The sequence below is a fragment of the Brachycentrus maculatus genome, unplaced genomic scaffold, assembly GCF_059751285.1.
Source record: "Brachycentrus maculatus isolate JH-2025_06_01 unplaced genomic scaffold, ASM5975128v1 h1tg000495l, whole genome shotgun sequence".
Lineage (NCBI taxonomy): Eukaryota > Metazoa > Arthropoda > Insecta > Trichoptera > Brachycentridae > Brachycentrus > Brachycentrus maculatus.
Genome location: NW_028281242.1, coordinates 204,383 through 227,438, shown reverse-complemented (window position 1 = coordinate 227,438; position 23,056 = coordinate 204,383). Strand labels below are relative to the sequence as shown.

Sequence of the window (23,056 nt, the reverse complement as noted above, 5' to 3'; positions counted from 1 at the left end):
GCAAAAAAAAGACGTGAAATGTTACCTGGTTTTAACGAAAATTAAGTTGTGGGTTATCGAATATCCCGCCGTAATATTCAATTTTGTAATTTTGTCACCTTTGCTAAACTTTTCATTATCAAATTTCCTCTTAAATTTGTAATGATTCGGTGCTTTTCATTTATTTACGGATATTTTTGACCAACGGTAGGTACTTAAATTACCATCAATTATTTATGCGTAGGTTTCGTACATTTTCGTCGTATTTATTTTTGTGGAAGACCATATATACTGTCGCCAAAGACCTTACTTATTTTTGCAAAATACCTTATTTATTTACGCGTTAATCTACTTTATCAGAGTGGTTTGTTTTGTGCGTATCTCGCTTGTGCATAATGTATCACCTGTTGGGACGATCCGACAACATCTAATGCGACCTTTTTGATAATTGAGAATACATTAATGAGATACTTTACGCAGTTATACATCACGAATTCCTATTTTTTAACATCGTTTGGTCTTTGCATTTAAATGGTGCATCGGGCACCGCGTAAGATCGAGTAGATGTTCTCATAAAAATTGCTCTGTTTGACTTATTAACTAACCATTAGAGCAGAGAGATTAGAGCGCTACATTACTTTGTATTTTCAAATATTCTTCGCCTCTTTCACATGCACGAATCTCCTCATACATACACATACCTGGCGATTATTCCAATTCCTGTCCTGTTCAAGCCCAATCTCCTTCCGTCTTTTTCTTTCAATCCTTCGTTATATTTCTCAGGTGTGTATTCTGTCCATTTTTTTATTTAGATACAAACACAATATTTCTTTTTTATGCTAGTTACTCTGTGCCTCTCCAAAAAACAGACTAAGCTCTTGTACTTGGAGGAGGACTTATAACAATATTTATTTTTGCACTTTATTAAGGATACAATATAATATTTTTTCTGTTATGTTTATTTTGGTTTTTCAATTTACTATTTGAAATAGGCATTTTTTAATTTATAATAACTTAATATAGATATGTAGTACAGCATTTCAATAAAAAATATACTTTAATATTTTTTTACAAAAAAACTAAACAAATTTCTTAAATGCATTCTTAACATAAATAAATTTCTCATTTAAACTTCTTAATTAAGTATTGTTCGTATTTTTTGTAAAGATTTTTATTTTTAAAATCTAGCCTTATAGTGTTCAATATGAATCTCTCATCTCACTCTCTTATATTTTGACCGTCGAAATCCGCATCTCTTTCAACTAATTCAATCAAATTGATATCTAATTTTTGATTTTATTTGTTTGTTCACAGATCTCGTTACCATCTACCAAGCAGCTACCGACAACCAAGTGAACCACTCAGCCGCATCTTCAAATCCAATCGTGCCAAAATAATTACTGCCAATAAAATAACGTGTTTATTATCAAATTTATAATAATAATAATAAAGTATTTGTTCAGTTACCAAACGTGACACTGCTCCAGGCGATAGTGATTTGATGACGCATTTAAAAAATTGTCCCATGCATTTGAATTAGTATTTATTTATTTTTATATAAATCAACTACTGAAAAGTTATCTTGTTTTTGTGAATATTGTTAGTGCATTTACCGTATCGAATTTAGTGATATCATTTCATCTGCCTTGTTTCGCCCTTTGAAAAAGTGATTTTAATATAATGTGTTACGTTTAACGGTTTTATAGCCTCCATATTCGCCATAAATCCATGTGTAAAGCACCCTTCGATGTGACATATCGACAATATAACGCGTGGTGATATAACAGTAAACTTAGCGTGTTTTTAACTATCGTGACGAATTACTTACTCATTTGGCAAACTGGGTGACTTTACGAAATACGTAAGAAAAACTATTATACATTTTACCGTTCAGATAACTGTTTGTCTAATCGCAGAGGCGGTTCCACTTATGATTAAACGTAACTGAGAAACCGCGCAAAAAATATAACCTCGAAACAATTTTTGCGTAATCATTATATCGGATTAACATAATATTCGACAACACAGCCGGTGAATTTGATAACAAAAATGTCTACGAGTGTGAAATAAAAATAAAAGACTGAATAATTGGTACAATTATCTTCGCAACTTCGGTCTCGATACCAGGAGCCCATGTTGTTTGGAGAGGTTGGCCGCTCTTGAAGGATGGGTGACCGCAAGGGCGATGGCCCGCTCAGTGGGCTCGGTTGCGGCGGCGGAAGCTCCAACAGCGGAGGGGGCCGATTGTCCCTCCGAAGGCTCCTGCTTCACTCTCCGCTCCTGGGAAGGCGACTGAGATCTGCAGCTCACAGAGGTAGACAATGCCAATTTAACACCATCCTTATCATTCATCGTTAACTTTGTGATCACTTTTTTGAGTTTATTAAAAAAAATTGTTAAAAAAGATAAATATTTGTGTTTTTATTATTTACACAAATTTTTCAATTTCATACTATTTCTGTGAGCCTAAGCGGCTCATTATTAGGAATAGGTATCAAATTGTGGTAGTGTGGGTTCGAACTGAGAAACTCTGACTTAAGAGTCCGTGACACTAACCACGGGACCACAACCCGACACTATGTAATGTATGTTTTGTCCGCCTCCGTAGTGTAATGGTCAGCATGCTCGGCTACCGTTTTGGAGATCTCGGGTTCGATTCCCAGGGGGGGGGGGGTTAAATAAATATAAGTTATTTTTTCACTCTAATATTTGTTCAATATTACCCTAGGCTAGTACCTGAAGCGGAGGGCTGATCACCTTCCTTCATGTGTTAACGATCAAGAAAAACACTGCGTTTATATGATACAGTGCCCTATGCACCACTGGGGTGCGGATAAGGGTTTGAAGAAGAATTAATTAAAAACATCTTTAGTTCTCGAAATTTGTCGTGTTTACATCAATAAACTCAAAAAAATGCTTTATACAGGTGTTCACATTTTTGTATATTTAAATCATGTTTTTCCACAAATTAAATGCCAAATCAATAAATAATTGTATTTTTTTTATTTCATGTAAATATAGAAATATATATAATATACCAACCAGTCTACATTGATTACCAGGCGTTAGATTAAACAAATTCATAAAAAAATACAGTAGATTTTTAAAAATATATTTAGGTGTTTTATACTAGGCTTAAACCACAATATAATAAAAAAAATATTTTCTATTTCTAGAAGCAGTAATTTATTTTCTGCGGTTTATTATAGGTACGTCAAAGAGAAAATAATATCTCTTCATTAGTCAAACAAAATTTGTCTTACGGCGCCTTACGGTAAAAGCGTCATATTGCGAACGAATGGAGTCTCCATTATATTTGGGGCCTCGTTTGAGCTTTGTAATTAAATTCTAGATAGTTTCTTTGACCCAGACACCAAAAGTCTAGACGAGTTAGCCGGGGAATACACTAGCGGTCGGAACCGACGCGTTAGTCGTCATTTTAGGTTTCAACACGATAATGGGCGTGCGTTTGTTCGCCGGCTGGGATTTTCGTATTGAAAACGCGAATGCAATATCGACTGCGGCAGCTACGAGCCGCCTGTGTGTTCCAGGACTAACTTAATTAGAACTTTTCACGCCTACAAGACGCAAAAATCACAGAAATTTTGAAATAAGTAACTCTATCTAATAATAAATAATAAAACCCTTATCCGCACCCCAATGGTGCATAGGGCACTGCTTCATATAAACGCAGTGTTATCTTGATCGTTTACACATGAAGGAAAGGTGATCAGCCCTCCGCTTCAGGTACCAGTCCAGGGTAATATTGAATAAATATTACAGTGAAAAAATCACTTATATTTATTTGACCCCCCCCCCTGGGAATCGAACCCGGGACCTCCAGAACGGTAGCCGAGCGTGCTGACCATTACACTACGGAGGCGGACAAAAAACATTCGAAAGATGTTCGTTAAATCTACTTACGTTTTCGTTATTTATTTGTCTTTATTCCAATCTTTGGGGTTGATGGTCATACTAAACATAAATAATTTAAGTGTGTCCAAATACTGGTTCACAAAATCTGCATTATCTCCAATAATATCTAAATTTTTGGATTGATAATTTACTTTTCTTTACATCTAAACATAGATGTAGAAGAAAGTGGAAGTCTGGGTATGCAAATTTGTATGAAAACTGCTGTAATTTTGATGTACCCTGATACTATTTTCAATATTATTAATTTATTATTAGATTAAAACCAATATTTTTAGCTTTTCCACTTTTTTTATTTTGACCAGCCACCGGGTTTCGTCGTTACCGACATCATCAGACTGGTCTGATGATGTCGGTAACGATCATCATCACCATCATCATCAGGACTGATCATCATCACCAGTCTGATGATGTCGGTAACGACGAAACCCGGTAGCTGGTCAAAATAAAAAAAATAAAATAAAAAAATGAAAAAAGTGGAAAAGCTAAAAATATTGGTTTTAATCTAATAATAAATTAAAAATGCAATTCCATCACGAAGTGTGAGTGGATAATATAAATCTATTAATAAAGATTATATTTACGTATATCGAGATTAACATTTTGTTTGGCACTTTTTTAAGCAATATGTATAAATTTATTTTTCTTCTACTTTCTACTGCCCTCTACCCCTTTTTAGCCTATATCGCTCACTCCTTTCAAGAACGTCATAAATCAAAAAACTTGATTTTTCAGGAGAACGTTTTTAAAGTTCAAACATAAAATACAATGTATTAAAAATAAATATCAAGCCACTTATTTTACTTTTTACTGTGCAACAGATCTTTTTAGGTAAAACCTGAATATTTTTTCTCCATTTGAAAAATATTTAGTATATTTAAAAAAATAATTAAATAATACATTTTCTTCAAAATGCAAAAATAACACTTTCTGCCCTGTAGCGGGTAAATATTAAGTTTAAAATATGCCTCTTTTGCTGAGATATAGTACACTTTCTGGGCATTACGAAAACATGCACAACTCAAAATTGTCGATATTTGATATATGACGTTCTTGAAAGGAGTGAGCGATATCATTCTTAGACGAGCTTTAATTTAGTCTTCGTTCAAATTGAGTTTTGAATTGTTACTGGCCGATAAACAAATCTCACGTTATCGTTAGAATGCTTTTCCGTGCCACAAGGATGACTGTCAACTATCATGCTATGGATTCGAGTCTCAATATAGCCGAGAACTCAGTCAATAGGTCGTCAATCAATATCGACAGGTCAACATACTTTCAGTTGACACCTCAACTAAACAATTAATTAATTTTTGTTTACGCTTGTTTCTCTGAAATTATTGACTCTGAGTCAGGCGATAATATACTATAATATCTCGAAATTCTGATTTACGAAGCATATTTGTTTCTTCTCATTTTAAAATCGTAAAAAATACATTCATAAAGTCACAATGCCCCATTCAAAAATAAAATATTTAAGTCTTGAAATAATATGCACATCATAATCTACAAATCACATATTATGTCCTTATGTTTAAAAATCCAGATCACACACCACTTACGTCATAAACCACACACAACACATACCACAACACACACACACCACAACACACACACCATATACCAGAACACACAGACACCATATTATACACCACACACACCACATTATATACCACACACACCACATTATACACCACACGCACACCACATTATACACCACTCACATCACATTATACACCACACACCCGCGCGCGCGCGCTCGCACGCGCACACACACACACACACACACACACACACACACACACACACACACACACACACACACACACACACACACACACACACACACACACACACACACACACACACACACACACACACACACACACACACAGACAGACACGTACTTATACATATAAACGTATAAAAGTATAAAAATAAAATAGTAAAAAATAATAAATAAATATTACCATCAGAACATCTCCTCGACCAACCAATATCTCTACATGAAATAAAATAAAGCAAATTTTTCATTCTGTTTACATTGTAAAATATGTTTTCTTATTTCGCTGTTGAATTCAATTTTCTAATATCAGTGACACAGTTGAAATATCATTTTATTAAAACAAAATTTCATCACAAACATTATACCTTAACCGAATTTAGCATAGAAAATGATAGTGTGTGTCGTCATTTCCGCAATTATTTCTTGCAAGCCAAATAATTCACGTTTATCTCTAAATACCCTTAATGACTGCGAGAGAGGTCTGCCCTCAAATTATTATTAAGTATGGAAATTTCGAAATACATAACGATCGTTTGATTAACTGTGGGGCACAGTACACGAATGGCAGGCGCCATTACGTCTAGTCGGGTGACTCTATTAAGTATTTATTTATTGTACGGAGTGGATATGCTTTGACGATCGATATAATCGATGAATCGATTAAGCCAAACGATCATGTAGTGACCGGTTGATCTCGGAGGACAGAATCTTAGTTAATTTGTGTCGGGTTGTGGTCCCGTGGTTAGTGTCGCGGACTCTTAAATCAGTGTTTTTCGCTTCGAAACAACTCTACCACAATTTGATACCTATTTCTAATAATGAGCCGCTTAGGCTCACAGAAATAGTATGAAATTGAAATATTTGTGTAAATAATAAAAACACAAAAATTTCTCTTTTTAAATTAAAAAAAAATCTGGATACATCTCACACACAGATACACACAGAGGCACATACAGACACACACGCATGCGCATACACACCACACACACATCACATCACATCACACCACACACACATCACATCACACCACATCACACACACACACACATATATAAACGTATAAACGACGCCAATTTCGTTTTAATTATTGTACCAGCTGTGCTCGACAGTGCATTTCTGTGGCTCGGTCCGGTGAAATGGAAAAGATTTGTTTTATTTCACAATGCTTGTGAAGCAATGGAAATATTAAAAATGTATAAAAAAACAATGCAATGCAATAAAAAAAACGTTGAGCCATATGACAGCAGCTGTCAAGAAGCACGCTGTCCGCCATGAGAAATGTTTAGTATTACTTTTATTTCTGTTACGTTCAATAAAGGTAGCGGTAAAAAAATAACTGCTTTCCAAAATGTAACCAACAATCATTATTATTTTTATTATAAAAAAATTAAGCATAAATTTTCAAAACAATTATTTATAAAAAAAAACAAATTTATATCTGATCTTGTTATTTTCAGTTGTGGAGGGAAGATCATCGAAGCGATCTACTACCCCATCTACCTCTGCCCCGTCCGTTCCTCCCTCAGGACCCCCAGTTAAGACCGTCCATCTCAAAGGTGGAGGGGATGGTGATACCTTATCCGAAGAAGAAGTGGTTAGTAATTTTGCTTCATCATTTTGTTACATTATTGATAATCTTTTTTTTTTAAATGTGTTCCCTCAGACGAATGTGTGGAAAATCGTATGACAGAATTAAAAATGAAGATATTTGAAAGGAATACAAACTAATGAATAAAAAGGAATGAAAGCGAGTCCTGGTTCCAACCCTAATATATGGAAGTGAAGCATGGAGTTCGCAAAAGAAGGTTAAAGTAGACTGAATGCAGTCGAATTGCGATTCTTAGACGGATGTGTGCCAAAACGATGTGTGATGGATGTTTAAATGGTGAAATAAGGAAGGAATGCAAGGCTGAGATATTATTATTGATAAAATTTAAAAATATGAATGGTGTGTGTTGATATCGTTTGGACATATGAAACGAATGAGTGAAGAAAGAGTATTTAAATTAATTTATGAGGCTAATGTAATAATAATAATAATAATTTTGGATGATATATATAGCGCCATTTTTGTAAAATACTACCTCAAGGGCGCTTATACAGATATGCATTATGATATGGAAATGAAAATGATAAAAAAATATATATTAAGAAAAACGTTGTCAATCCATTGAGTCTGAAGGGGGGAAAGTGGAGCCGCTGTATTATTGCGCCTTCTTCTCGGTCTTCTTGGGCTGCGGCATGGTCAAGATGTTGGGCAGGACGCCACTTATTTGCCTTCTATTAGCTTACTTTTCTCAGAGGGCGAGAGATGCCAAAAAAAAAACATTGTACAGATGGGAATTGGGTTTGCGGTTACTTGTGACTAATATCGACTATCTATACTTGTGACTGTTCGCCTCTGTAGTGTAATGGTCAGCACGCTCGGCTGCCATACTGAAGGTCCCGGGTTCGATTCTCAGGGGGGGTCAAATAAATATAAGTGATTATTTCACTCTTAATATTTATTCTAAATTACCCTGGACTGGTACCTGAAACGGAGGGCTGATCACCTTTCCTTTGTGTGCTAACGATCAAGATAACACTGCGTTTATATGTTGCAGTGCCCTATGCATCATTGGGGTGCGGATAAGGGTTTAAATGAAAATGTGACTAATATACTGAGGGTCAAGGGGTAGACTATCTGAGTATGATTAGGGTCGAAGTGGATTAAAAAAAAACTGTCCGACACCAATGTGTTAATTTGGTAAGTTGTTGAAAATGCGATAGCAAGTGCGGGCTAAGCTCAGCTGTTGATGCGTTTCAGGATCTGCAGATGGAGTGTCCCCTCTGCCTGGGCATGTTCGACCCGGGCAGCTTCCCGCGCCTGTGCTACTGCCACCACCGCTCCTGCCGCCAGTGCCTCCGCAAGTACCTGACCATCGAGATCCAGGAGTCGCGGGTGGCCATCGCTTGCCCTGAGTGCTCTGAGCCCATGCACCCAAGTGGTAAATACCGCACGCCACATATTAAAAAAACCTTACCAAATAAATTATCTAATTATAATTTTATTCTTTTCGGGAGTACAATAACACTGGCCAACGATTTACAATTTTTATTTTGTAACTAGCATGACAATGCCTGATCTGTATGCACTTTGCATAGCTGAATTCAAAAACAAAAGCGAAAAAAATGTAGCACGTCAGGTTTTTTTTATCTATGGAAATTATATTGTTATCATTAGGTATTAGGTATTCTTTCACACAAACATCATGGTTAGAGGTCCGCCTCCGTAGTGTAATGGTCAGCACGCTCGGCTACCGTTCTGGAGGTCCCGGGTTCGATTCCCAAGGGGGGTAAAATAAATAAAAGTGATTTTTTCACTGTCATATTTATTCAATATTACCCTGGACTGGTACCTGAAGCGGAGGGCTGATCACCTTTCCTTCATGTGTAAACGATCAAGATAACACTGCGTTTATATGACGCAGTGCCCTATGCACCATTGGGTGCGGATAAGGGTTTTATTTTTTATATATATATATATATATATATATTAGGTATTCTTTCATTGCTGTGGCAATTATGCAACTATTTTTATAAATTATTTTATTCGTGATCAAAACACATTTTTGGCATTTGCAACACGTAATATTGGATACATTGCTTTTAATTGATAAACGGCAAGTGGTTAGTCATCAGTTTTAGTGGGAAAGTGCAGTAGAAACTATTAAAATAATACATAAATTCGGTATAATGTTCTAGACGTTGCAAGACTGCAGTTAACAGTTTTTGTCATATAGTGGAACATTGATACCAATAGCTCATGCTGTCAATATGAAAGAAACCTACATCAGTATGTTTCTTCTGATAAATTTGATAAACTGCTATGATTTTCATTGGAATATTTGTGGCGACTTGTAAGTTATTGCATTATTGCTAGGTTTGCAAGGAATATTTACTAAGTATTGCTGTTTTTGTATTTATGGGATAGCAGAGCAACACATGAGTATTATAAAAATAACGAATGACCACAGAGGATAGAATTTACGACTGGGAAAGGGAATATTAAATAAAATCCACTTATTGATCTAGAAAAAAAAGACAAAATAACATACAAATATCCACAGATGTCATTGCTATATACGTTACATCATACCAACTGTCAGACGGACTTCGACATTCATTAACATCGATTCTCCTTTGAGGAAAATTCGCACCAATGTTCATTTACGTCTATACTCCCGGAAAGGTTAACAGAGAGATATACTTTTTTTGACATATAAGTGTTAGGTGTGATAGTTTATACTTAGTATATAAGTAAACTCATATCCTATGTAAACTCACAAGTAAAATCATATACCTACATAAGTGACTTCATTGCTGACATAGAATCATTGAACAGTTTGTTAGCTCTGCAAATACCGAGACTTCGATATTCTTCTTCATCTACGTTGAGATATCAATATAAATAACTCTTGAGTGGAGTCTGGCTGCAAACAGCAACCGACCAAAGGAAATGGATGTATTCAGAAGAGGCCTTTATCCGGCAGTGGAAAACAGAAAGCTAGAGAAGAAGAAAAAGGATTGGAGATAAACCTAGAATTTGTGTTTTGGAAACACTCAAAATATTTCAATTTATTTTCAATTTATTTATTTATAGATAATATACACATTACAAACATAAATTTAAATCGTATACATTAACAAAAATAGGAAATAAGCAAGAATACTATTGCTAAAGGCGTAGAAGAATCCCACTTCAAAAGACACATGGAACAGATCAATATCCAATGAGATATTGTTCAACATAGCGGTAGCTCTTCCTACAAGCATAACCATCGGCAGGTTGGTCCTGTGTATAGGAATGTGAAACAATCTATGTCGACGCTGTCTTAGGTAACTATCGAGAACATACAGACCAATGTTCTGGATAATTTCAGTATTATCGATCATACTGCGCAACAATTGCAACAATCGATATTATGTAGTACCGTTTTAAAACTTAAGTTGTAAAAAATTATCTACGCAATATTAATATTCAGTCTTGATAAAGAAGGGGTTAGCTTCAAAACCGGTAGACATTAAAACTAAGTTATAATAAAATATTTATAGCGATTTTAAAACAAAGTTATATTTTAATTATAAAATGGAAAATCACAATGTTAGTGCTTCAAATATAAATTATAATATCTACGCAATGCTCAGTCTAAATATGCATTCATTACTGATTTCAGATATCAAAATTATTCTCAACAACAAGGCGCTGTATGAGAAGTACGAAGATTTCATGGTGCGTAGGGTCTTGGCTGCAGACCCTGACACTCGCTGGTGTCCTGCGCCCGATTGCAAGTAAGTCTGACTGCTTAGAAGCATAAGGAAGCCAACAGCATCACATATTAAATATTAAAACCAAACACTAAAATTTAGAGTCTATTAAATTGTATTTTATTACTAACCTTTCCCTTACGGTGCTAAAAACTTCCGCCTGCACCGGTGATATGTATTTTGTACTCCATATGAAAATGTGAATATTCCTAAATGTTGCTTTTATTGAACATATTTGTAGTAAAATGTAACAATTTCGTAATGTTACCTTTGGTCACTATCTGAAAAATAGAAGAAAAAAATACATAGCAAGTATCCGCAATATCTGCTCACTACTGGTGGAGTAGACACGTTACAACATGCGCATATACTTATAAAGCAAGCCACATACAAACATTTGTATATTGGTGATTTTATTCCTGATTTTTCACAAATTATTTATTTCCGTGGCTGCAAATGAATAACTTTATATTATAATACTTTCATGTAATACATAATTATACTTCGGAGCAGTGGGCTTACCAGCAAGGCAAGCCCATTATTTTTCACATTCGTGAATACATGATGTACCTATAATTTCTTCACCTCATATCATTCCCAGTATAGTAAGCACCCAGAAAGTATTATAAATATAAACAATGTATTGTAATCATTGTAAAAATATGCAACTTTTGTAAGGTATGGCCATCACCTTGAAATAAAGAAAATGTTCACTAAAATAAAATATCTTCTTCAGATATTAACCATAACCAATAAGTACAATCACCATATAATGGCATGCATAGTGTTTAATAATCATGTAAGCGTGCGATAATTTAAAAATAGTCATACATTAATTATGTATTTTTAATCATTTGGTCTAGATTTAGTAATTTTTATTTGGAGTTGTTAGGCAAGCCGGGCTTTTGGGCTTCTAGGGAAGTACCGCCACTGCTTCGGAGGAATACAAAAACTCTGAACCCGTGTCTATTATATTTTATATTGATATTCTCATTTGAAGAGTTGTAATAAATACATATCACCGGGAGGGGAATGTTGAAAACACATAGAAATAAAGTTTGTGACAATTATTTCGCCTTGTTATGGCATTTTCAAACGACTGTGAAGATTTAATGGACTGAGCTATACAATTTTAGGTACTTTAAGTAATAGTTATAACATGTGCAGCAATAATAATAATAAGAACCTATAATTGTTTAGCTATATAAGGACCCTCAGTCCATTTAATCTTCACAGTAGTTTTAAAATCCCAGAAACAATTGTCACAATTTATTTTTGACATGTTTTTAATAATAAAATACAATTTAGAAGACTCTAAAACCAGTGTTTGATTTTAATATTTAATTAATCTAATGGAGTTCTACAAATTAAATTCCAAATCTATTAATAGCATTACATATAAATGTATACATCTTTAAAAAATTCAAGCAATATGGATGTTCAAACGATGGGCAGAATGGTCAACGTTACAGAAGTGTAAAAACTGATTTGTCCGCCTCCATCGTGCAATGGTCAGCACGCTCGGCTACCGTACTGGATGTCCGGGTTCGATTCCTTGGGGGGATCAAATAAATATAAGTGAATTTTCACTCTTATATTTATTAAATATTACCCTGGACTAGTACCTGAAGCGGATGACTGATCACCTTTCTGTCATGTGTTAACGATCAAGATAAAACTGCCTTTTATATGATGCAGTACCCGATGCACCATCTGGTGCGGATGAGGGTTTGAAGAAGAAGATAAAGTGATCACTTTAGCCCAGAATTCCTAGACTTCTTTCGTATAAAAGACAATAGATGATTTATCTCATCTATTTTGAGACATCTGTAAGTACTTAAAAGTTACCAATTTAGCCGCTTTTTGATATCTTATCTAAGTCTCGTAATTTGAACAATTTCTATGGACAATGTATCAGTTCCAACAATGCATTATTACTTTTCCTTTCCAAATTGTTTTCTTATCTATTGTATTTTTCATTACCAGACCGACGATTACATTCAATGCCAATGTGATGTTTATTATCTTATCTCAATGCCAGTGTTATTGATATTTTTAATGAACTTTATTGCCTTTTTGCGAAGTTTGATGCAATCAAAACCATTGATAATAAGTTGCGCAATACAAGCAATAATTGAACGGTAATCACGCAGAAATCTGTTATTTACTCTATCCGTTTTAGTGGTGAACAATTTTACCCATACTATGTGAAAAATGCTGAATAAGTATTTACACTAAGGGCAATTTAAATGACACAGACAAAATGGTGAAAATGTCTTTTGAATATTAATCAAATATTGTATTTCTTTCTGATATTCATTGAGGACATATCATGCTACACATATAAAATAACGTTCTTACAAGATCAATAAAAAAATATAAAAAAATGTACAAAGAAAAAAAATCATCCTCAAATATGTTTCCCTACACATACACCATACACTCCCTTTTTACAGCGAGTGTAAATAGGCCCTGTTTGTGATTTTCCCTTTCTCTACTTATTGACACAATGATGTCGGGCTGTTTTATCAACAACCCCGACCCTAATTAGTACACTAATTATGTCATTTACTAATCATAGGTTACCGCAAACCCAACTCTGATATGCATAATATTTTTTGGCGTCTTGCGCTGTATCAAAAGTAAGCAAATAGAACGCTTATAAGCATCTCCCACTCTCTACTAACAGTAAGTTAAAGCTGCTTTGAAGCGTTTCCTGCAAACAATGTGTTAATGCACACAGCGCACCGCCTTTCCTTACTCCCTGGTAATTTTGCCAATCCATTTACATTGTAAGGAATTATTAAAGAAAACACTTCGTTTTTTACCACTTGAGTTTTATTATAGACTACATGTTTCAGAAGTTAAACTTCCATCATTCAGGTCTGTATAGTAAGTTATATTATAAGTTTAACTTCTGAAACATGTAGTCTATAATAAAACTCAAGTGGTAAAAAACGAAGTGTTTTCTTTAATAATTGTAACATGTCTTACCACAAAGTTAATGCCGAAACAATAAATAAAATACATTGTAAGGGATGCAATATCAATTTTTACAATAAAAAACAATTAAAACAGATTTTCTTACGTAAAATTGTTTTTATCATCGATTACGGTGAAGTTTGTCAAAAAAATGTAATCTGACACAGGTCATATTATATTGCATCGAAAGAATCGATGCAGCAAAGAAAATATGACAAATAATCAGACGTTTAAGATGAATGTATTTTTGTATCTGAAGGTAAAACACAAAATGTGCACCCGCCGCAACATAAGGTTTTTGAAATTCACAAATATGTTCACGTCATAAACAATGTATCAATAAATATAACTACAACACAATAGTTGCGAATTCAACAGACAAATAGTACTTAGTATGATAAAAACTTATTTTGCTGACTACAATTGTTTGACGATGTATTATGTAAAATTAAGGCAAATAGACTGATTCCTTTAGGCGATTTTTTTAAAGCTTTTCTTTTAAAATAAAACAAGCTCAGTCTAAATATTATTACTTTTATATTTTTTTTTGCAAAAATGTTAGTAATATTATTATACGACCATTAATTGAGATTTTTTGTCTACCAGTTTCAAGACGTACCCGTCTCGTCGTCAGGACAATCACTACAACAGCATGCAAACAATACTACACGTCACTACCATAGCACTTTTCACACACTTATAACTAAACAAAATGTTAATCACATGCGATTTTGGTCAACTGAAGGACCAACATTCACTAGGGATTGCAGAACAAACATGCACTAAGGGCCGAGGTCTGACATACCATAGTGATACAAAAAAATGGATGTTTTTTTACAAAAAATACATCTTGTTCTGCAATCATTAGTGCATGTTAATCCTCGGATCGCCCAAAAGGCATGTGATTAAAATGTTGCATTGTAGTCAGTATGTAAATTGTGCTATGGTAGTGATGTATAGTATTGTTTGCATGCTGTTGTAGTAATTGTCCTGATGAAAAGACGGATACGTTTCGAAAATAGACAAAAAATCTCAGTGAGTGGTTATATCGTAGTCGTACAGGAGAAAGTGACCAACTACCAAAACGTAAAATGTTCAGGTGGGCCATTTAAGTCACTTTTGCTTGCCAAGAAAATAAACAAAAATGCAGTTAGTCATTTTTAACTAGTCAATATATTATACTTCTAAGTTTAAAATCCTTTTGGATTTTTTCAGGGCAATATTAAGCTAGTAAGATATCAAATAGTCAATGATCACGTTTTTGTAAACAAATGCACTTGGTCACTTTCTCCTGTATGACAACGATATATTAATATTACTAACATTTGTAAAAAAAATATAAAACTAGAAATGGCTAACCACAAAGTAAATGCTTTAAATATTAATAATATTGATTATACAAATATTAGTGTTAAATAGTGCTGTAATTTTCTGTTTCCAGTTTTGCGGTGATTGCGCACGGGTGCGCCTCGTGCCCGGAGCTGTGGTGCCGCGCGCCCGGCTGCGGGAAGGCCTTCTGCTACCACTGCAAGGCGGCCTGGCACCCCGACCTCACCTGCGACGCCGCCAGGCGCATGCGCGCGCCGCCGCCCGTCGCGCCCGCGCCCCAGCAGTCCCACCAGGACTCCCATCACACGGGTACGGTGGGGAGACGGCGTCTGGCCGGTTGGCGCGCGAGTGTAGTGACAGCGTCTGGTCGTTTAGTATATGAGTGTAGTGACAGTATCTAGCCATTTAGTACATGAGTGTAATAACAGTATCTAGCCATTTAGTACATGTGTGTAATAACAGTATCTAGCCGTTTAGTACACAAGTGTAGTGACAGCATCTAGCCATTCAGCACACAAGTTTACTGACAGCATTTAGCCATTTAGTATACAAGTGTACTGACAGCATTGTTTCATTTAGCACACAAGTTCAGCATTTAGCCATTTAGTTACAATAAAATATTGACAGCATCTAGCTACTTAGCACACAAGTGTATTGACATCATCTAGCCATTTAGCATACAGGTGTAGTGAAAGTATCTAGCTATGGAGCGTACAGATTTACCCCGCATACACAAACCTAAAAGTTAGTTCTATTTGACAAATGACAAAAACTTACCCATAAGATCTGTAATACAGGGACGACAGTTCTGACTAATCATCACCCCACTTCCCACAGGAATTTTGCAAATATTGTTCGTCTCTTTTACATTCATGGATCTCCTCATTCATACCCTCTGATCATTCTGACTCCGGACCTGTCTGCTTTCACGCATTTGAATCGCACTCGATCATACCAAGTTTTCTTTGGTCTTTCTATATTTCTATTTCTAACTACATTCGCCTGATATATTTATTTTACTATCCATCCCTTACTCATTTATTCCATAGTTTAAACCATCATTACACATCTTTTTAAAAAAATTACCGATAAGCTTATCTTAAGGCTAAGGATCTCAGATGATCAAATTCAGAATGCGAATGGCTGCATTAAGAGCCAGTCGTGTTTTAAAAATTCAATTACGTCAAATATTTCTTGGGTTTAAAGAGAATCAAGTTGCGATTTATCTTTTCTTTCAACCACGTCATATATAAAAAAACGTGATTTTTAGGAGATCGTTTTTAAAGTTTAAAAATCTAATACAATGTATTAAAAATAAATATCAAGCCAATTATTAAATGTTTTATTATTTATTTATGTATTTACGAAGGTATTACTGGAATTTGTTGATTTTTAGACATATGACGTTGTTGAAAGCAGTGAGCGATATGTTAAGCCTTAATGTATATTTTAAAATTTCCAGGTGTCGTGAAGCCATGTCCTCGGTGCTCCGTGCTGATAGTGAAGATCGAGGATGGCTCCTGCAACCACATGGTCTGCTGTGTTTGCGGCTCCGAGTTTTGTTGGCTCTGCATGAAGGAGATCTCTGACCTTCACTATCTCAGGTGATTCATCGCAAATTATATATTTTGTTTGAACAAATTTTTATTGAATATTAATATTTAAAGCAATTGCTTTGATGTGAGTAATCTTTTTTTTTTTTTACCATAATCTAGTCAGGTTTTCATGTCTTTATTTTAAGGACGTTTCCAGGTTTCCAAGTTTTTTTTGTATTAAGGTTCATGTTTTAACCGGATCCACGCGGCTCGCATAACCGTATGTGTTTTCACAAAACATGCCCCATACGCGGCTGACATAAGCGTATGTGTTTTTATTTTGCTCCAAGTTTCGAACCTCAGTTCAACTTGGAGGGATTTTTTCATAGTGTGGAACTTTGGATAAAATAATACGTCAATCCTTGGCCTTATGACATCTGTTGAAATATCTGACTAATAATTTGCAACATCAAAGATAAATAAAAGAACAGATCCCTGATTTTTCTTGCGGTCGGTAATTAGTCCGCGCCATAATCATGCCCTATATCTGTCTCACTCTCGACGCTATGCATCGCCAGTGGGTAAGAGTGACACACGATGCGTGCTTTAATTTATTTATGTTACGATCTTATTTGTTTATATTACGATGTATTTCAAGAATAATGTGACACAAGTGTATTATAGAGTACCAAAAAAGCACAATGAATCCCATTGAACGTTTTTGATTAGGAAAATAAATCGTTTCTTAACTAAATACATGATAAAAGTAATCATTTGAAAAACGGCAAAATACCGCCGTGCACGGGCGTCTCTTAGGAACAATGTTAACGTGGTTTAAATGTCAAAAAGATTGTTTGCATGGATACATAGAGTCGAAAAATTTTCTGGCAGATATTTGTGCTGGAGTCATACTTAAAAGGTCAATGCGGCCGTGGCTCTTCCAACCTATGTGCTAATCAATATGGCACCCTGCTTTGCCCTTATTTAACTTTCAAAGACGCGTTGCAGGAGCCTGGGTGAGTTCACAAGGAACTCTCACAAAAGGTGATATCATACATGATAAAAATAGTGAAGGATATTGGTACCATAGGACAGTGTTCCGCAAAGTGTGTGTCGCGGCACGCTGGTTTACCGTGGTAATTATTTGGTGTTCCGCAGAAAAAAGGCAATCTCCAGGCTTTTCTGTCGGCTACCAGCTCCCTTGCATCCTCCCAAGTCAGATCCGCGTCCCGAAGTTCTGACGAGAACTGCCTATGAATTATCAGCAGTGGTTGCCCTGGGCGGCGCGAACCTGATGCCTTGTAGAAGAGGCAAGCTGGATGGCGGCTCTCAGGAGGCATGCAGAGTACATGGCCAAGCCAAGGGCTTATTATTGTATCAACTGCGTATTATTTAAGGTTTTTTTTTCTTTGGTGTACCTCTAAAATTTATTCATTTGGCAGATGTACCTTGAACAGAAAAAGTTTGCGATACACTGCCATAGGACACCAAATGCCAAACCCTCATCTAGTGGAACGGAAGATCTGTTGACTTTAGTCACCAGATCTTCTGTTGCTCACCATGACACTACGGAGGCGGACAAGAAATATTAAATGCAACTCCCATAAAAAAATTTAAAATATGGTACCCATACAAATCAAAAATGGATATCCCTTTTGTAAAGTGAGTGTGATGTGTGTCGGTAGCCCGTCGGGCTGCACGTTCTGGGGCAAGGCGCCGTGGTCGCGCAAGAAGAAGCTGCTGTGGCAGCTGGGCACGCTGGCGGGCGCGCCGCTGGGCATCGCGCTGCTGGCGGGCGTGGCCGCGCCGGCGCTTCTGCTGGGGCTGCCTGTGTGGGCCGGGCGCCGCGCGCGCGCCCGCTGCCGCCGCCTGCCGCCCGCGCGCCGCCGCGCCATCGTGGCCGCCGCCGTCACCGCCGCCGTGAGTACAGCCCTGCCCTAGACATACGAGCGTATACCATAATTTAATCTAATTTTTCGGCTACAACTGCTCGGCTGTCCAAACATAAAACACAGTAAGAGACATTTTTTTGCAGTATGTTTTTTTTAGTCAAAATGCGATCCCTCAGACGAATGTGTCGCAAAACGATGTTTGATAGATGTTCGAATGATGAAATAAGGAAGGAATGCAAGGCTGAGATAAGTATTATCGATAAAATTAATAAAGGTGTGTTGAGATGGTTTGGACATGTGGAACGTATGAGTGAGGAAAGAACGTTTAAACAAATTTATGAGGCGATGTAATTGGAAAAAGAAGCAGAGCAAGACCGAGGAAAACCTGGCACAATCAGGTATGTCAAATACTTGGAAGCGGCCGGGTCAGGAGTTGTAATAATCGTCAAGTATGTATGAGGAGATGCATGAATGTAGAAGAAGCGAAGAATGTTTGCAAAGACAGAGTGGTGTGGCATTCGATTCTCTCTGCCTACCCCTGCGGAGAAGCGGCGTGATGGTTAGTTAGTTTTTTTTTGCAATTTTGGACTAAGTAGAATCTACTTAGTCCAAAAATGCAAAAAAAAACATACTAAATAAAAAAATGTCCCTCACTGTGTTTTGAGTTTGGACAGCCGAACTGCTATGGGTAAAGTGATCTTGCCAGCTTCCAACCAGCGCACTAAATTTAGCGAGGGTGCCTTTGCTGTTGCGGGACCATTGGTGTGGAATACTCTTCCACCAGTAATTAGAGATAGTGAGAGTGAGATAATCTTCAGCAAAAAACTTAAATCTCATTTGTTTACTAAATCATTTCCACTACATATCTCCTTTTTCTCAACTCAATCATAGTGATGCGCCCTTGAGGTAGTATTTTACAAAAGCATATAAAAATATAAAAGCATATATAATATAAAGCAGAGGTGTCAAACTCAGATGGCACCAAGGGTCGCATAAGGTATTTTGGGTACGCCGGCGGGCCGCATCAAAAAACTCAAAAATTTCATTTTCATTTTTATGTAACTTTAAGTGAATAATTTATAATCGAAGGCAGTCACATGAGGTACAGTAGATCCAACTTAATGATTTTGTAAAAGAATATCATATGTTCTCGTACAAAAAAAAATATATTTCAATGAAGAATTAAAATAAATGAAAAATATAGCTGCAGGTATCTGCGGGCCGCAAATAAATACTCCGCCGTGAGTTTGACGTGCCTAATAAAAAATATCTTATATTATTTCGAGAAATAAAAATACTTTGTGTTCTGATCCACTCACATTTTTATTAACCAACTAGTTTCAGCGACAACCTGTTGCCCTCTTCAGGGTTTAATTTATTAATAATAAATTAAACCCTGAAGAGGGCAAAAGGTTGTTGCCGAAACTAGTTGGTTAATAAAAATGTGAGTGGATCAGAACACAAAGTATTTTTATTTCTCGAAATAATATATCAATATGATCCACAAAGCTTTCAATATTCAAAACATAATATATCTGAAATTATTAATATTATAGTTTTACGCATTAGTTGCCTTTGCACACAGTTCTCACTTTCTTGCGTTAAACACTAAAAACTATTTGCACTGAAGTGCATATAAATAAAATACCTTTGCATAAATTCATGATGAATATCATTTTATTGATAGTCACCGTATATATATATCATGTTATTTACAGCTTATAATTCTATATATAACCGCCTTAGTGCTGACATGTAAGATAAATCACCATTTTTGCCTTAGTTACTCAGTTTTAACACTGATCTGATGAAATTGGAATTTCAGTCATTATTCATTATAATGATTACAGAAAACACTTCGTTTTTTACCACTTGAGTTTTATTATAGACTACATGTTTCAAATTTAGAAATACAAATAAACCTGAATTCTAATAATAATTTATTAAATAATATATTGTTTCAAAATTCTTCGCCATTGCTTTCCATTTTTCCTTTGTTTTCAAACTCCGTTCCTTGACTAACCCCTTCCCCTTACTTTCCCCTCTCCTTATTTTTAGAACAATTTTATATTTTATATTTTAGTTATTATACAGACCTGAATGATGGAAGTTTAACTTCTGAAACATGTAGTCTATAATGAAACTCAAGTGGTAAAAAACGAAGTGTTTTCTTTAATCATTGTAATATGTCTTACCACAAAGTTAATGCCGAAACAATAAATAAAATATTATTCATTATTATTATTATATATTATTTATTTATTTTACAATCATCGCTCATTGATTTGCACACCATTGAAAATATTTGATCAAATTATAAAATTTGGTACCATTTCGGTTAGTGGGGAAATTCACCTTTATTTTTGCCTGACATCTGTTGGTAAAAATATGTTTTACATTGTGCCTTTATTATGAAGTGAATACTTTTACTAGGAATCTGAAATCAAGATGTCTCGTGATACAGTATAGCTATCTCAAATGTTGAATTTGCGATACCCATAAATGGCTAGAAATTATTTAAAATGATGTTTTTCAACATTTCTTCACATAAGTAAATGCCTTTTTTCTTCCAAGGCCATTTTTCTAATTCTTCAATGGTGCATAGAACACTGCATCCCATCGACGCTGTTATATTTATACTGTAACTTAAGTGAAAGCAAGATGATCGGTCCTGCGCTACATGTACCAGTCCAGGGTGATCTTAAAAGTCATTAGAATAAAAAAATTGTTGACATTTTATTTTGACCCCCCTGACAATCGAATGCGGATCTTTGGCGATAGTCAAACTCATTTAAACACTACACTACAAGGTGGTCATAATAATAATAATAAAACCCTTATCCGCACCCCAATGGTGCATAGGGCGCTGTGTCATAAACGCAGTGCTATCTTGATCGTTTACCCTTCGAAGGAAAGGTGATCAGCCCTCCGCTTATTAAATAAATATTACAGTGAAAAAATCACTTATATTTATTTTACCCCCCTTGGGAATCGAACCCGGGACCTCCAGAACGGTAGCCGAGCGTGCTGACCATTACACTACGGAGGCGGATAACAAGGTGGTCCTAGTCATAAATATATTTAGGTCTTTAACACATTGTTATCGGGTGGTTTTTTCATCAACCCCGACCCTTATTATACTTGGACAGTCTGCCGACCCTCAGTATACTAATCACAAGTAACTGCAAAACCAATTCCCATCTGTACAATGTTTTTGTCATCTCTCGTGCTATTGCAAAAGTAAGCAAATATAACACTATTAAGCATCTCCTGCTCTCTACCAATAGTATACAAAAGTCGCTTTTAAGCGTTTCCCGCAAACAATGTGTTAATAGATAGCAATTTTCTCTTCTTGCATTGTTATTTTTGCCTTTTTTAATTTTAAATAATGACTTTCCTTAAAATTGAATACGCATATTAGAACATAATTTTGATGTCAACCGGCTTCGAAGCAAACCTTCCTCAACAGTTATTAGTACCAAAAACAATCTACTTAATAAAATATTCCACGTCGCAATCCTGCATTCATGCGCTATCCTCTTCTTTAGGTGTGTTGAGATGGTTTGGACATGTAGAACGAATGAGTGAGCCAAGAACAGTAAAACAAATTTATGAGGCGAATGTAATTGGAAAAAGGAGCAGAGGAAGACCGAGAAAAACTTGCACAATCAAGTATGCCAAATACTTGAAAGTGGTCAAGCTAGGAGTCGAAACAATCGGCGGGTATGTATGAGGAGATGCATGAACGTGGAAGAGGCGAAGAATGTTTGCAAGGACAGAGTGGTGTGGCGTTCTATTCTCTCTGCCTACCCCTGCAGGGAAGCGGAGTGATGGTTAGTCAGATAGTTAGTCAATAAGATATCTTCTAAGATACAATTGTGTTAACCTTTTAACCGCGTCAACTTTGTACCTGAGAGACGCCCGTACGCGGCGGTATTTCGCCGTTTTTAAAATGATTACTTTTATCATGTATTTAGTTAAGAAACGATTTATATTCCTAAACAAAAACGTTCAATGGGATGTATTGTGCCTTTTGGTACTCTATAATACACTTGTGTCACATTATTCTTGAAATACATCGTAATATAAACAAATAAGATCGTAACATAAATAAATCAAAGCACGCATCGTGTGTCACTCTTACCCACTGGCGATGCGTAGCGTCGAGAGTGAGACAGATATTGGGCATGATAATGGCGCGGACTAATTACCGACCGCAAGAAAAATCAGGGATCTGTTTTTTTATTTATCCTTGTGATGTTACGAATTTTTAGTCAGATATTTCAACAGATGTCATAAGGCCAAGGATTGAC

At 35.7% G+C, this 23,056-nt stretch overlaps 1 protein-coding gene across 2 annotated transcripts in view; it reads left to right on the top strand.

The window, feature by feature from the left end:
* Window positions 1-23,056, top strand: part of LOC148301978 (uncharacterized) — a 145,034-nt gene that overhangs the window by 75,173 nt on the left and 46,805 nt on the right. For both annotated transcript variants that reach the window (XM_088272352.1, XM_088272353.1), the window contains exons 3-9: window positions 1,294-2,293; window positions 7,156-7,292; window positions 8,505-8,685; window positions 10,915-11,029; window positions 15,429-15,625; window positions 16,779-16,920; window positions 18,537-18,771. In XM_088272352.1, coding sequence (XP_088128478.1) covers window positions 2,146-2,293; window positions 7,156-7,292; window positions 8,505-8,685; window positions 10,915-11,029; window positions 15,429-15,625; window positions 16,779-16,920; window positions 18,537-18,771 — 1,155 coding nt within the window. In that variant the 5' untranslated portion in view covers window positions 1,294-2,145. The remainder of the gene's footprint in view (window positions 1-1,293; window positions 2,294-7,155; window positions 7,293-8,504; window positions 8,686-10,914; window positions 11,030-15,428; window positions 15,626-16,778; window positions 16,921-18,536; window positions 18,772-23,056) is intronic.